Source organism: Rattus norvegicus, chromosome 20 (assembly GCF_021556685.1).
Source record: "Rattus norvegicus strain SHRSP/BbbUtx chromosome 20, alternate assembly SHRSP_T2T, whole genome shotgun sequence".
In the NCBI taxonomy this organism is placed as follows: Eukaryota; Metazoa; Chordata; class Mammalia; order Rodentia; family Muridae; genus Rattus; species Rattus norvegicus.
In genome coordinates, this window is record NC_141553.1 from 29,828,575 (window position 1) to 29,845,119 (window position 16,545).

At 53.2% G+C, this 16,545-nt stretch overlaps 1 protein-coding gene across 2 annotated transcripts in view; it reads right to left on the reverse strand.

Moving 5' to 3' along the window:
* The window catches only part of Unc5b (unc-5 netrin receptor B), a 66,833-nt gene that overhangs the window by 19,036 nt on the left and 31,252 nt on the right, over nt 1-16,545 (reverse strand). For both annotated transcript variants that reach the window (XM_087598269.1, NM_022207.2), the window contains 1 exon segment: nt 199-423. In XM_087598269.1, the coding sequence (XP_087454395.1) occupies nt 199-423 (225 nt within the window).

Here is a 16,545-nt window from a genome sequence, read left to right on the forward strand (position 1 = left end):
ACAAGGAAACATACCATGGATATAACTGGAAACAGTACAGAAAGTATGGAAAGATGGAGAGACACTGCCTGTGTTGTCTTGTCTGGTACACAACTGCAAGACTGGCCAACTGTGAGGGAGGAGGGGACCCTGAGGCCCAGGGGGCATCATGGCTCACTCTGTGGCATCTCTGAGGAGCCCAGTTGGGGCTGGCCTCACCTGTGGCCTCATCCAGGCTCTCCTGCGTGACGTGGCCTTTCTGGCTAACCCACTCGCCATTACACTTGAAGTAGATCTGTGTGGCAGGGAAGGCTCGGCAGTGCAATTCCACTGGCTTGTTCTTTACGATGTAGGCATCCTCTGGTTCCAGCAGGAAGTGAGGCAGCTGCTCCGCGGGTGCTGATGGGAAGGAGTCTGGGAGTGCCTGGCCACCAGAGTCAATGCCTGTGGAGGGAGAGTACCATGAAGTCCGGGCTGGGCACCTCATCCTGGGGACCTGCACCACCATTCATGCAACGTCTCCAGAGCCTGCAGTTTTCCGGCCTGGCCAGCCCTGGGAGGTTAGTGATCCAGAGACAAGGACACCGCCATTAGATCTGCCCATATCTCCAACTCTGGCTCTGATTGGCTTCAGTCACCTCCCACGCCGAAGCCTCAATGTACCACAGGTTGGCGCTAAAGCATAAACCAGGCCAGTTCTGCCTCAAAGCCACCATCGCCCTCTGCGGCCCCACTGGGGACACAGAGACATCCAGGACCTTCGGGGTGTGTTGTGGGGAACATGGTAATGCCAAGCCCAGGGCTCTAAGCACTCCACAGGCTCTTCTCTGGCTCATACCCGCAGCAGAACACAGGGGAACCCTTAAAGCACACAGCTAGGCTAAGCCGGCGGCCACCTCCTCCCCCATGTGGCCTGGTGGAAAAGCCTGTGTCTCTGGAAAGAACAGCACCTTGGGAGGTGAGACAAACAGGAAGGGAGGAGAGCAGGCCAGGCCTGTGATTGGCCACAATTCACTTAGGAAAATTGGCTTTACATCACAAATTCAGAACAATCAGGCAGCAGCTTGGGACAAGCAGTGGGGGGCTTGTGCTCTGTGTTCACTACTGGGAAAATGGAATCAAATACAGGGCGCCGTGTGTGTGTGTGTGTGTGTGTGTGTGTGTGTGTGTGTGTGTGTGTGTGTGTGTGTCCTCCCACCAGCAAAGTGCTTGTAGAGGCAGAGGGGTCCCGGGAGGCCTATATAGGGATCATGCACTTGTCCTTCAGGTCAAAATGTTGCGTGTGGCCCTAAGGAACCCCCCTGTAGGCAGAGGGGCAGAGGATACACAGTCCTTCCGTAAGACCAGAATAAACAAAACATGTCTGTTTTTTCTCTCTATGCACCAGGAGACTCTCCTAAGGCATGTGCGCGCGCGCGCGCACACACACACACACACACACACACACACACACACACATACACACACCCTCCCCAAACCTAGTGGTTAAGGAGAAGCCAGCCAATGGGATGCAAAGCCATTGCTTCCAGCCCTTTCTATATGGACCAGAGAGTGTGTCTTATGGGTATCCTGCTCTTGTTGCTAAGGAAGACTGGAGGGAAGTTCCAGCCTCCTGATAGGCTGCTTTGAAGATCACACAGTGGTTTGGAGTGGGCCTGGCACATTGCCCCATTTTAGTCTTAGCAAATGCCCACCTAAGCAGTGAGTCATTGAGTACTTGGGAACAGCTGAGTTAATCAAATTCTTGCAACAACCCTCTAAGGTGTGTTCTGTTGTCTTCATTCATTTGATTGCTTGTTTGTTTTTCAATACAGGGTTTCTCTGAGTAGCCCTGGTTGTCCTGGACTCACTCTATAGACCTGGCTGGCCTTGAACTCACAGAGATCCACTTGCCTCTGCCTCCTGAGTGCTGGAATTAAAGGTGTGCGCTACCACTGCCCAGCCTGCTGTCCTCATTTTATAGAAGAGAAATTGAGGCTCAGAGAGGCTGGCTGACAAGTTGCTCAAGATCATATGGTTGAGCTAAGGTTTGAACCCAAGAAACAAAAAATCTGGCTATGCCCACCACCAACATGGTGCGGCATGTGTGGTAACCACTACCAGGTCCTCTGGCAACAGCCAAGGATGAAGTACTGGGGGTTCCTGGGGGCTACTCTGCCTGGCCCTGCTTAGAGGAGAGTTCCTAGCCCCCAGATACAACTCAAGACCACCGTCAACACAGCCACCTGTACTTTCTAGCCGTTAGTCGCTTTATCAGTTTTAATGGTATCACAAGGCCACCAAGAATTTATTATTGTTGTTGTTGTTATTGTTATTGTTATGATGTAGTCAGAGCCGAGGAACTCAGTATGAAAGCTGTTGAGTCATCACTCACAGAACACCTGGTTCAGTCACACGGCCACGTGCACCACTGCTCTCCTCACAACAGCAAGGAAACTGAATCAGCATAAATGCCTATCAATGAAAGAAAATGAAAATGTGGTAGATACACACAGTGGAAGTTTATTCATCCACAAAAATAAAATTCTGCAGCGAAGGGGGGGCAGACCTGAAAATTGTCACCATAAGTATGGTAACTCAGAGTTATTTCATGTTATTTTTCATAGGTAGATCTATGGATCCTAGTTTCTAACATACACACACACACACACACACACACACACACACACACACACACACACACACACACACACCCCTTGGCTGCTTTGACAGACCAACAATGACTCACAGGTGCCACCTGCTGGCCATTCCAGTCATGACACTGACCTTGAAGATCACAAGACCAGCTTCCTGGTCTCTAGGGATCCCAACCAGCACGCTAATCATGGTGAGGTCACACAGCCACCTCACCTCACCTCAGCCCCCAGATTCTCAAACTCTTTTGTCTCCTGTCTCTAAGGCCAGGTTTGAGTCAACCCACACTGCTGTCCTCATAGGGAGGAGTTCACTGTTCTCTTGGCCAGGGACACAGGTGGATATGGGGACCAGTAAGCTGTGCAGGCACTGTATGTGGGAGATCCGAGTCGCCTTAGCAGCCTCAGTGACTGTTCTGGAGGACAGAGGATGTACCACACTTCCAATGGACTTCAGTGTTCAGGTCAGGAGACATGATGGACACGGGCAGTGGGAATGGCGAGATTGTTCAGTCCACAGGCTTCTCCCCAGCCATGAAGACACCGAGGTGTCAGGATCTAAGGCACTAGGGTAGGCAGGAGGCAGAGCAAATCTGATCGTCCTGCCCCAGCCTCCTGAGTGCTTCAATTATAGGCACATGTCACCTCACCCCATTCTAGTCCTTTTTTTAAAAAAGATTTATTCATTTATTATATGTAAGTACACTGTAGCTGTCTTCAGACACACCAGAAGAGGGCATCGGATCTCTTTACAGATGGTTGTGAGCCACCATGTGGTTGCTGGGAATTAAACTCAGGACCTCTGGAAGAGCAGTCAGTGCTCTTAACCGCTGAGCCAGCTCTCTAGCCCCATTCTAGTCCTTTTATGAAGAAGGAGTAGCTTTGCTTTCCCTGAGGTGACCTTTGACTCCAGGCTCAGGCTGGGCAGAAGTGGGCAGGTTGTCTAGAACCTTCTCTGACCTGGTTCAAATCCTCAATCCGAATTAGATCTGAGAAGGTGGTTTGCCCTTTGTCTGCTAACTTCAGGGGGTCTCCATGAGGGTTGTCACCCAAGGAACCAGATGAAAATGTGCCCCGAGAGCAGTGGTCCTGCAGTCTGGGCAGCAGGTGGGGGATGGCCTCCAGCTACGACTGGGCGAGGATCTGGAGATCTGTACTTCGGGTCCTCGGCCATGGTCACCTGAACCCTTTGAAGAAAGTTGTCTGGACCCCTGCATGTTACCAGCTCAGAAATGAGAGGCACTAACAACATCACACAACAAACTAACTCTACCAGATCAGAGTTCTGCTTCAGGCTGGCTGCCACAGGACAGGGAGGCGAGGAGGGGGTAAGGGACGTGTGCACAGAGCTGCCCCACGCTGGGCACATTTATCATCAGTCCTCACAGTGGCTCCTCAGCCCCTGGACACTAGCTAATTCTCCCAGCCCTGACTCCCACTGCATGGAGAATCTCTCCCATTCACTGTGGGCCGCTGTGCTCGGTTGGAAGCGGGCAGAGCTGGAGGAGACGAGCCAACTTATTATTATGTTTTAAAAACACAAACCCCACAGGGTGGACCCCTCCTTGGACGCAAAACACTGCCTCCATCTGGCCCTGGCTCCTGTGGGGTTCAGGCTGCGGTCCCCCTCAGAGGCTGTTACAATGCCCGTTACTCATGACAAATGGGGGCTGGCCAGCTTGGAGGATACCAAGTTGTTCCTAACAAAGAAGGCCTCTCTTACCCAGCCCTGTTCCCACACCCTCCACAGACCCATCCATGCCCATGATGTCATTTCCTGTGATGGCCACAGGAAGCAGTCTTGCCAAGAGGGCTGGGACTTGCAACCTCAGGAGGGTCTCCCTCTGAGGCTCAGACATTCCCACTTACAAGAGTGGGGATGGACACACGGTCCTTGGGGAAGCTATACTGCTGCCCTCCCTCCGGATCCTTCCCCTGAACCCTGGGTTCTCTGGCATGGACACCTTCATAGTTAACTTCAGTGCCAGGTTTGGTGGGGTCAGAGCCCTGAGGAATGGTCTTCTGCTTCCTCCTCTCCTAGGTAAGAGGACGAAGGTCTTTTATCCCCCCTCTTCCAGAAAATGACCTTCAATCTCACTCGCGGCATTTAAAAGCCTGTATGGTACCACACACACCAGCCAAACAACATGTTCCATTTTACAGGGCTAGAAACTGAGGCTCAACAGCTAAAGGATACACCCAAGACCATCCAATCGCATTGATGATCCTCTGGACCACTGAGAATAGCTGTATCTGTCGTCTTGGTGAGAATCAGGCCTTGGCCTCAAGCCTAGCATGTGGGCCCCTTCCCCTTGATCTGACCCTCCCATGTTCCAGACCTGTTTGTGGGCACCTCAGCCAAACAATGAGCTAAGCTTATACCCACAGGATCACACACTCCAAACCAGAAATCACCCATTACCATCTCCCTACACATCAAAACCATATCCTGGCAGGGACAGAGGCTCCATTCCTGCGGCCCGCTACGATAATGCTGCCATCTCTCTTCAGGGGATGCCAGCCTTCCACCCTTTTTTTTATTTGGTGACTTGCAATTTCAAATTCCACCAAACACTCAGCTGCTTCTGTGGACAAGGTGGGAAGTGCGTCCCTGGTACATGGACGGGGTGGGAGTGTGTCCCTGGTACATGGACGGGGTGGGAGTGTGTCCCTGGTACATGGACGGGGTGGGAAGTGTGTCCCTGGTTCTGTGGACGGGGTGGGAGTGTGTCCCTGGTACATGGACGGGGTGGGAGTGTGTCCCTGGTACATGGACGGGGTGGGAGTGTGTCCCTGGTACATGGACGGGGTGGGAAGTGTGTCCCTGGTACATGGACGGGGTGGGAAGTGTGTCCCTGGTACATGGACGGGGTGGGAGTGTGTCCCTGGTACATGGACGGGGTGGGAGTGTGTCCCTGGTACATGGACGGGGTGGGAGTGTGTCCCTGGTACATGGACGGGGTGGGAGTGTGTCCCTGGTACATGGACGGGGTGGGAGTGTGTCCCTGGTACATGGACGGGGTGGGAGTGTGTCCCTGGTACATGGACGGGGTGGGAGTGTGTCCCTGGTACATGGACGGGGTGGGAGTGTGTCCCTGGTACATGGACGGGGTGGGAGTGTGTCCCTGGTTCTGTGGACGGGGTGGGAGTGTGTCCCTGGTACATGGACGGGGTGGGAGTGTGTTCCTAGTACTCTCTTCTTTCACCCCACAGCCAGATGCTGTGGATAACCATTTGATGCTTCAGACCACATGGCAACCCCACTCCTTCCTGTAGCCCCGCAGCCTGCAGGCCCTTCCCCATTGGACTGGAGACTTTTTCTTTTGCCCCCCTGGTCTCACCCTGGGGCGATCTTGAGAGTCCTCTGTAGTCCCTGCAACAGCTTCCCTAACCCCACTTTAGAAACGCACATTTCAGGGTTGGGGATTTAGCTCAGTGGTAGAGCGCTTGCCTAGCAAGCACAAGGCCCTGGGTTCGGTCCCCAGCTCCGAAAAAAAAGAAAAAAGAAAAAAAAAACTAAGGTGACAAATAATACAGGAATGTTCTACACCATCCTCCAAACTCTATATACATGTACAAATAAATGTTTAAAAAAAAGAAACGCACATTTCCTGCTCTGAGCCATCTGGGCAGCTCCAGCCCCTGGGACAACCCTCCCTGACCTCTCTCTTTAGACTGTGTCCCTTCCCCAGGTTCCCAGCTCTTCCGGAACCATCTCAGCTCCAATGCTGTGAGCGCAGGGCATTCCTGAGACAAGCATCCCACACCAGCCCCTCACCTTCACTGTGTCCTTGGCGTACAGACCCTAGGTCACTACAGAGCAAACTCCATGGTGGCCCAGGGCCCTGTCTGTAGAGGTGGGCCCACTAGGTAGGCTTTTCTCTGTCTCTGCTGCCCAGCTTCCTTGGAATCAGGGTAGCAGTTGGGGTACAGGAGAGCCTGGGCCACAGAAACCGACTGGAAAGCCGGATCCTCAGAGCTCAGCTGATAACTGTCCCCCGAAACAGAACCAGAGAGGGTATGTTTGGGCCTTCGATCACACAGCACATGATCAGTAGAACCACTGGGCACTAGACCCCCAGGGGCATCACAGGGACTTTATTTTAAAACTCTTTCCTTTGAGCTGGGGGCAAAGTTCAGCAGTTCAGCACTTAACCAGCATGCATAGGCCCTGGGTTCAATCCCTGACACATATAAGTAAATTTACTTAAAAAAATAAATAAATTAATTAAATAAATTAAATAAATAAATAAATAAAAAAGCTTTGGTCCGTTCTGATTGTAAAGATAATCATACTGTTGACATTAAATGACATTAAGAATGGTTTGGGAAAAAAAAATATAAAAGTAAAACCCAACCCGTTCCACCATGCCCCTTGATGGCTTAATTTTTTTTTTTTCGTTTTGTTGTTCGTTTGTTTGATTGGTTGGTTTTGGGTTTTTTTTTTTTTTTTGGTGTTTTTAAATTTTTTGTTTTTGTTTTTCAAGACAGAACTCTGTATAAGAGGTTAGCTTTGAACTCAGAGAGATCTGCCTGCCTCTACCTCCATAGTGCTGGGATTAAAGGTGTGCACGGACACACACAGCCTAAATATTTTGTTACTTGAGAATTTCACACAGGAGCATAGGCATGACCTCTTCCTCCTTCCCCCTCCCCCTCCTCCCTCTCCTCCTCCTCCTCTCAGTCCTCCTCCCCCTCCTCCCTCTCTTCCTCCTCCCCCTCCTCCCTCTCCTCCTCCTCCCCCTCCCCCTCCATCTCCATGCAGCGGGCATCAACCACTGACACCTCACAAGCATAGGAATTTCTCATCTCTAGGCTTCTACCATCCCATGCCCTTCTTGGTCTGGAAGCCACTGGTGCTGTCTGACACCCCAGTGGGCTGTCCTCAGAGTGTCCACTTCTCACAGGGCCTTGATTTTCCCATCTGGGACATGGGATCATTTTAATTTGCTCTGCCAATTTCAAGACGCTGGGCTTCTTAAATTCAGAAAACCCTTTCTTCAGCTGGGCTGCCGTGTCAGCCACCGACTCCTCTTCCTTTAGAAGAGAAAGAGGTGGCCTTCAAAGGGGGTGCTGGGGTGCGGGCTTATAGCATTTCTTTTTTTTTTTTTTTTTTTTTTTTTGAGACATGGGTGTTGTTCTGTAGCCCAGGCTTGCTTTGACTGGCAGCAATCCTCCTGCCTCCTGAGTGTGGGATCTCAAGCATGCAATTACGCCCGGCTTGGGCTTGACGGACAGCCTCGGGTTTCCAGGGTCCCAGGGTAGACTTCCAGCCTCTGTGTGTGTAGCCTGCTCTCTGATGACACAGAGCTGTAAAAGGCTGATGCAAGCTGGAAGAAGGGAATGAAACAGACTCCGTGGGGCAGATGGAGCTGTTGCCAGCCCCGGGGGACATAGGTCCCTGTTTCGCCTGCCTGTTTGCGACTGCTGATGTAATCACCAGGCCTCCTTGGCTCAGGGCTGGGCCTGCTCACCTGGTTTTCCAAGTGAGCTGCAGGTGGCAGGTGAGAGGGCAGGAGGGCAGGGGGGATGACACAAGCGTCCACGGAACTGCAGGAGATGCACTCCAGGTCACAGGACCCACTGTCACTTCAGGGGAGCTGGCCCCATCTCTGATGTGTCCGTGGCGTAAACCGGAGACACAACAGGCTCTTGGTTAGTTCCCACCTGTGGAGTTCTTGTGTGGAATAAAGAAGGAAACTTGGATCTACGGAAGAAAAACACTTGAACGGTCCCGGATCAGCTACTAGCCCACTGGGCGACTCTGGGCCAGCTGCTTTAACCTCCTGAGACCTCAGTTTGTTTATCTGTAGAGTGGGTGTGGTAACATGTACCCACCCACCGCTGAGGCAATTGGGGGCCAGAGAGTGAAAGCACTTGGGCACTTGGGGACAGCAGTACTGGGTGGGTGGAGGAGCGGAGGATCAAGTGCTGGGATCTCAGGAAGCTAGAGCCACAGGCTGGGCAGACAGCGCTCAAGAGCCTCCCCATGGGGAGGAAGCAAGGAAGAGGATAGCCAATTCCCCAGGGTCTTGAAGGAGCCACTAGAAACATGCTGGGGCAGAGGCCTGCAGGGACCCCCAGAGGCGTTGGGAACAGTAGGCTGCATGGTGAGAGTTGGACCCTAGGGGAGACTAGGCCTCCGATTATGGCTGTGGATACTAGTCTTCTAGAGCACTTCCTCTGACTTGTCTAGGTCCAAGGAAGTGTCCCTCCTCTGCATGCTGTTTAAGTTCTTAATTGTGTGTCGGATTGACTCTGATCAATTATGGTCAGCTCTGATAGGAGACTTTTCACAAGGAACCAAAGGAAAGACACGGCTACACAGTGCAGGTCTGGTCCCTGTCTCTCCCCCCCTCCCACCGCTCCACCCCGCCACCACTCAGAGAACTGGGCGACACCAGGAGGTTCCAGTCTAGAAGCTCCGAATCTCTTTATTAACGTCTAGGTCATATATAGGATCTCAATCACTGGTGTTGTCACCAAAAGTCACATGGTTACTAAATGGCAGAGTCAAAGCTGGGTGTCCAACCCCGGGGCAATGGATGTGCCACTGGCAAAAAGCAAGCATGTCCCTTAGGCTGCTTCCCCTGGACGAGCTGTGTGCGTTTCTAAAGGTCTTTAACTTCCTCCTAATTCAACACCTGCCCTTGATTTAGCCCAGGGCACACACAGTCATTGTCACCCGGGAAGGGAAAAGGTCTCAAATATGGGGACTGGAGGCTGTGGCCTTGGTTAGCCCAGCGAATTCTCTCTCAGACTGTCCGTCCTCTGGCTCCTTTACTCGACATTTCTGAGGTTTAAGAGTGGCTTGTATCATCCGGGTGAGGGACAGCCACCAACTTCCCCGAGTCCCCTGGGATCCAAAGTTCAAAACAATAGCAGCCGGGTTGCCCTTGATGTGGACGTTTTGTAGGTGGCTAATTTTAGCTGAGGACTACAGCTTTTTCCCAGCCATGTCACTGGTCACTGTCTCAGCCCTGGCCCTGGACACAAAAGGTCTTGCTTTTCCTCCCCAGCTGGGAGCTAAGGGCTGCCTGGAGCTCAGGACAATTCCCTTTGTGCCTGCTTCCGGGTGGCTCTTAAAACTCAGAGAATGGTCAGCCTTGAGCCCTCGGCCCTAGCTCTTTGGCCCCTCAGTCTCTACCGCTTCAAGGTCCCCTTGTTATTATTCCCAAGAGGCGGCATTGGTGGTGAAAGACTAGCAAATTCCTTCCGGTCAGGGTAGAGTGAGGGACTGAAGTGCTAGCCGCAGTTCAGAGAGGGTGTGAGTGGCCTGAGGTCACAGAACACCCGGGGAAGGACTCACCTTGGACTGTGCATCTCTCTACATACATCTAGGTCAAAGCCGTATGCAGAAATTCTGTCACCTCCACCAGGGCTGCCTGAGTTTCACCTTGACACCATCTGGAGGTGAGAGGCTGCCTCCCCACTTCGCTGCCCTGTACCTGGTGACTCCTGGCTCCTTCCTCAGGCCTAACTGTCCTCCTCAGAGCCCTGCTCTGCCTGCAACCCCTGTACCACCACCAATGGAGTCCTGTTCTTCCTCTGGCTTGTTTTTCTTTATGACCCACGCCGCCTCCTACCCCATGTCAACTCCTACAGATCAGGCGCACTGGTCGCTTCCTTGTTAATATCCAGGCCCCTCCAGACCCCAGGGTCCCAGGGGACGGACGTTCTGCAATGCTCTGCAACAGCGCATTCCACACAGACAGCCGTTAATCATATGTGTGGGTGCTGAGGAATCTAAAGACCTTGGGACAGGAGCCTGGAGACCCCGCTGTGCCAACTGAAGCCACAGGGTCCTGGGAGAGTGACTGACTGAAGTTCTTGAGGCTTGGGGCAGAGACGTCTTCGCATATATTGTAATCAGCATGGCCTCACCACGTCTTCACTTTGAGACTCAGATAGAATGAAGGCACTACTCTGCCTATTACTGTGCCTCTGGGATATCTTTAGTTTTTTAAGGCGGGGCCTCAAGGAGCCCAGGCTGACCTTGAATTCACTGTGTAGGCAAGGATGACCTGGAGATCCGCCCACATTGCCACACCTCTTTCTGTAGTGCTGGGGATTGAACCCAGGTCTTCATACGTGCCAGAGCAAACGCTCATCAACTGAGCCATGTCCCCAGATGTTTCTGTGTATTGTAGATGCTTACGAAGTGCTTCTCTCGCATGAAGTACTGAAGCCCCTGGACTCTCCTCTGGAGGCCTCACCTTCCCACACAGGCAGGGGGAATAGGAAGACTTGGGGAGCTTGCCCAAGGCCAAGGACAGCTCCCACCCCCCAGCCAGCTCCCTGTGCCTCCCTGTAGAGGCAGGCCACAGAGTAGCCGGGCCCCTGCAGCCACTCCAGCCGGCCAGCATGCTGTAATTAGAGTGCTCCTTGCAGGCCCTGGTAATGAGGGGGTGTCTGGTGCCAGCCGTAATTACAGCCTGGTTGGAAGGCGCAGGGGCCGGCCTCCAAGCCACATTACAAAGTCTGCAGCGGGACTCCCGCCCGCCTGCTCCCTTTTTATGGTGCTGGTTAAAGGGAGGGACAAAGAGTTGATGGGGAAGCCAGCTCAGGCTGGGGGCTGTGTGCGGTCTTGGGAGAGTTGAGCCCTGAAAGTCCGGGCCTGTACTGCTTTGAAATTATGCTCCTGCCTCACCCCTACCCCACCCACGCCAACATTCCCATCTGAGGTAGAGGTCAGACATGCAACGACACCAACGGAGACGTCCATGGGGCTCTCACTTCGGCCCAAGGTCATAAGCCTTGGACGACAACCTCACCACAGTTAGCACACCTATTTACTTAGCTAAGGTTTAAACAACTCAGCCTCAATCACATAGCCAGTAAGGGCAGATCCTAAACACCGGCCTAGCCTGTGTCCCTGATGCCAGTGGTACAGGGCGAAGGGCAAGGACGGGCTCAGCCAAGCCTGAGAGGCCTACAGTTTGCATGCCGTTTGGAAACTTCCTCTTTAAAAGATGAAAAACTTGAGCCAGGGTGCCTTGTTTAGCATGCTCAAGACCAGACACTGGGTTTGATCACCAGGAATGGGGTCCAGAGGTAAGAATCTCAGACCCATGTTTTGGCAAGTATGCAGGATCCAAGGATACAGTGCCAGCACAGCAAGGGCCTTGTCTACACCATCCTGAGCCTTGCTGGCCTCAGGATGTTAGTGTGGATGGGAAAAGTTATTCCACCGGGTAAATTCTGTGTGGCAGTCTGGCACAGCCCCCGTCTGCCCACCAAGGCATGACAGACATCACTAATCAATAGCAGCACATCTGGACAGTGACTGCATCCGTGCCCTTTTTAACACAGAGTACAGTGAAGAAGAGATTCCACAATCCCCGATTTAACGGGTCCCTACCCACCCTCTCTCAGGAACATCACCTGGAATTGGGTGACTTAACTTCCTTAGAGACCAGTGTCCATGCTCGGTCAGCCTGCCACACCAACCTTGTGGATATGAGGCTTGGGTGGGCTCCTGTTAAACCCTAGTGCAGACCAGGGGCCATTGCGATGCACGGACCCAAATGCAGCTTTTGCAAGGAGCGTGTTCCCTGCAAAGCCATCCAACACAGCAGCAAGCATCTTTGCACTCGGCCCCTGTGCCCCTCTCCCTTCCACAGCCCAACACCAAACACCAGGCTCCAACAACTACTAGCCACTCGCCACAGGCAGCCCACCATGCCGGAGCCTCTAAGGTACTTCCTCTCGCCCACTCTGCCTGGAACCCTCCCTCAGAGCCTCTCAATAGTGCCTCTAATCCTAGCTGTTGCCAGCTTCAAGAGAATATAAGAGTTGCCCTAGAGGTTAGTGTGGGCTGGGACAGGACAGGGTGGACACAGCTCTTCCAGCCCCAATCTCTCTTTCACAGCTTAGGTCCCGGGCCTCTGGGCACTGCATGGAAGACAAGAAGCTCTTGAGGCAGGGACGCAAGTAATTGCCTCATCTGCTTTTCTGAGCCAGGACTGGAGGGCATTTTTCAGAAGGGCACTTTAATTAGGGAACAGGGCAGCTAGCCACCAGGGCCACACCCTGTGCAATCAGAGGCCTATATAGTCTAGGCCCAGCCTGCTCTCTGACCTCAGGTAGCTTCTACCTCCCGTGTGGCTTGGGCAGGGGCCACAGCACCCCCATGCCTCCTCAGACTGTGGCCTCTGGCACAGAGCACTAGATTCTAAGATGTGTTTCCCGTGCAGAGCTCAGGCTCTTGGAGGTGGGAACGGCATCAACCAGGCTAGTGGAGCCAAGCGGCCCCTCGTGACAGGGGCAAAGGCGCCAAAATCCCTGTGCTGGGCCACCGAGCCCTGCTCCTGCATGTCCCCACCAGCAGAGACAACAACAAAAGTCCCTTTTGGCCACTGCCTTGCTTCTCAGAGTTTCAGCTCAAACTCTAAGCTGTGAGGTCCCATGTGTGGTCCCCAGCAATGTCATTCACCTTAAGAACTGCGTGCCCTGCTGTCTGTCTCAGATGAGTGACCAGGACAGTGCTCCACCCTCCACCTTGCCCCAGGCACCTGGGTCGTCAGTCTCAGGCCTCCGCTCCCTTATTTACTCCTCTATAAAATGGGAGTCACACTGAGACTCCCAGGTGACAGCTAAGGCAGTTGTTGCACTATGACAGTGACCAGGCCAGCGCAGGGCAGGGCACTGGAGCTCAAGTCTGCCCCACAGACTCTTAACTATCTGGCTATGGGGCTGAGCCTTTCAAGCTTCCCAGTCTTGTCCACGGTCTTGGATAGGTAAACACTACGGTCTTATGAATGCAAAGTACTTTATAAACTGTAAAGGGCTGCCCAAGTCTAAGTTTAGTCATTGTCATTCTTCTAATTATCTACTTTAACTCAATGACTCACCTCCACCCTGCCCAGGAGAGCCACCTCCATCCCAGCTCAGCCTGTAGAACTCTAGTGATATCTGCTTTGTAGGAACCCCAACAGGCTTGCACCTTGAGGCCCGAGCTCCTCCTTAGGTAGGGCAGGGTCTGTCATCCTCAGGCAGAGTGGAGGAAGAGGGGCTTTGAATGCCTGGTTTTCTGGCAGGAGGACCTTTACCCATCACTTGGATGCTCTGCAGGACTAGGAACCAAATCCAAGAGAAACGGCCACGCATGTGTGAGGACCATGGTGACTAGCGGGCTTGGGTGGGAACAGGGTAAAAGCTGGTTGTACAAGTCCATCCTTGGCTCCTTTTGCCTTTTCCTGATAAGAATCTGGGATGATTACCCAGGAGACCCCATGCTGTTTGACTTCTGGCAAAGCTTCCCCACTCCACCTCCCCTCCTCAAAATAGGCAGTGCTTCTAAGTTCAATGGCTTGTCCTGAGACCTGGGCGTCAGGGGTAGAGGTTCTAAGAAAAGTATTTCAGCTGCTGTGGAAAATGCCATGCTATCATGGCGTGTGTGGTGGTGTTGGTGTTGGTGGTAGGGCCAAGAATAGGTATGGAGGGGTGGCTGTAGCCTTGACCCTTAAGAACAAGACTGGGGGAGGGGGGCTGGAGAAATGGCTCAGTGGTTAAGAGCACTGACTGCTCTTCCAGAGGTCCTGAGTTCAAATCCCAGCAACCACATGGTGGCTCACAACCATCTGTAATGGGATCTGATGCTCTCTTCTGGTGTGTCTGAAGACAGCTGCAGTGTACTTATAGCATAAAAGAACAAATAAATTAAAAAATAAAAAAGAACAAAACTGGGAGAGACTACCAGGCTTTGGCCTCATCTGCAAGCCTTCCTCATCTCAGTATGCTGCTCATCTGCAGCAGGCGGGCAGAGACAAGCACAAAGCAATCCGTGTGGATGCCTCCAACCCCACCAAGGTAGAGGCTTGCCTCTGCTCTACCCGGATATCTAGCTCACCCAGACACGGAGGGCGGCTTGTCCTTAATAAAAAGGAACCAACACACAGGACAGGAGCTTGGCTTCAACAGCTGTGAGATTTTAGGCGAGTGACTCGGCCTCTCTGAGCCTCATTCCTCCCCTGTAAGTCCCTAGAGAGGTAAGAATAAATCTACTCACACATGGCACCACTGGCTAGATGGCCGACATAAAGGGGATGCTCGAAAAACATTCCCTAGTTAGTTATCATTTTTTTTCTGGGACACTCTGTCTAAGTCTCCAGCCTTTATTTTCCTAGCTGCGAAGTGGGCACACTTCCATGGGACCTTCAGCAAGACACACACACACACACACACACACACACACAGAGAGAGAGAGAGAGAGAGAGAGAGAGAGAGAGAGAGAGAGAGAGAGAGCTCGAGCAGGCGCTCAGTGTTTGTGGGAACCACTGAGACCGGGTGACTTGGCAGCGTTCTCTGCACACCTGGCCACAGTCACCTCTCAGCCTTGCAACAGGCACGCGTTGTTGTCAGGTCCCAGGTGGCTGTTGGGCCCCCGGCCAGAAGCAACACCTTCCCAACCCACACACACCTCCGAGGAGCACCTGGCATGAAGAGGGAGCTCGCCGCCCAGCAGTGGGATGCCAAGGAAAAGGGATACCAGAGCCTACGCAGGTGGCCCTGGGTGCTGCCCACTTCTCAGTGGGGTCCAGCATGTGTGCACTGGCCACCTAGGTGACTGGTCCTGAGGCCTTCATCGGGAGGAGGCTGAGAACACAGCCGTTCTTAGAATCCGAACCATGGTCAGCATTTGTTCCCCATAGGCTTAGAACGCTCAACCCCTGCCTCCTGCCTTTCCTACGAGGTAATAGAATCATTCCATTTAGCAGGTGGGGGTGGGGTGGGCAGAAGCCCCGCAGAAGTGAGTGGCAGAACACGCTGAATTATGGGTGGTGACATCTGGGGTACAGTCCCTTCCTGCTTGCTCCTCAGTGCCTGACAGAGAAACCACAGGATGCTCCAAGCAAACGAGGGACCCACTTGGTTGTGGGACCAGTGTCCTCCAATGTCCTCTTGGCTTCTCCAGGTCTATCTTCTCTGCTCCCTCACCCCATGCTGGCTGGGCTGCTCCTGCAACTCAGCAGAGAGGCAGGGGTTGTGGGCTCTGGACTCAGCTCAGTAGCGTGTGACTTTGGAGAAGTCCTGACCCTCCTCCAGCCTGCTTTTTCTCCTGTCAGTGAAGGGTCAGATGAAATGCTTAGATAGTCTATGATCACCGAAGATCACTTACACACAGAGGCTGGGGGGCCGCTGAGCATCTGGGACCTCGAGTCTGAGTTCACCTCTTGAATCCCCACTGGCTGCCCAAGCAAGGTAGTCTGAGGAATGCCAGGCCACGCCAACCTCCACACAGGCACCCCCTGGTCTCCATCTGCTCTCTCCCTGAGCCTTCTCGCCTGGGCTCGGGCCTCTGTCTGAGTTCCCTAGGCTCCCATCCTGCTCTTCAACTGTGGTGGCTGCCCCTGTCACTAGATCCATTCCTGGCAGAGCTATTTCCCTCTGTGTGAGCTTCCATTAGGCAGGAAATACACCGGTTATAGGCGGGGCACAGGAGGATAAGGTGACCATAAATCACTAGACTCTCCCCTCACCACCACCAAGGCTGCCGGCTCCCCATCGCCTCCCTTCCTGGAGGAGCGGTGCGTGGCTGCGTGCACGTGGCTCAGTGAGGGGCCATCTGCGCAGGTGCAGCAGGCATACAGGGCTCACCCAGTCACTTGTGAGAAAGCCTCTATGACCGTAACAGTTCAACTTTCTTCATGGTGACACCTGGCTCTCCAGAGGGAAGGGCCCACCGACGTTGGGAAGAGATCAATTCACTGAGACTTAAATGATTACCGCAAGCTCGCAGAACACAAATCTAACTCCGCCTCAGGAGCGCCCGCTCCTCGGAAAGAATTCGACCCAGGAAATGTGGGTGTTCACATCAAAGAGCGCAGCCTCGTCCCTATTTACAGATACCTCTTCCTCGACACACCTCCCCCTTTGCAGCACGCGACGGATAGCACTTTTGTTTTGGGGGTACAGGGTGCCGGGAGTGAGG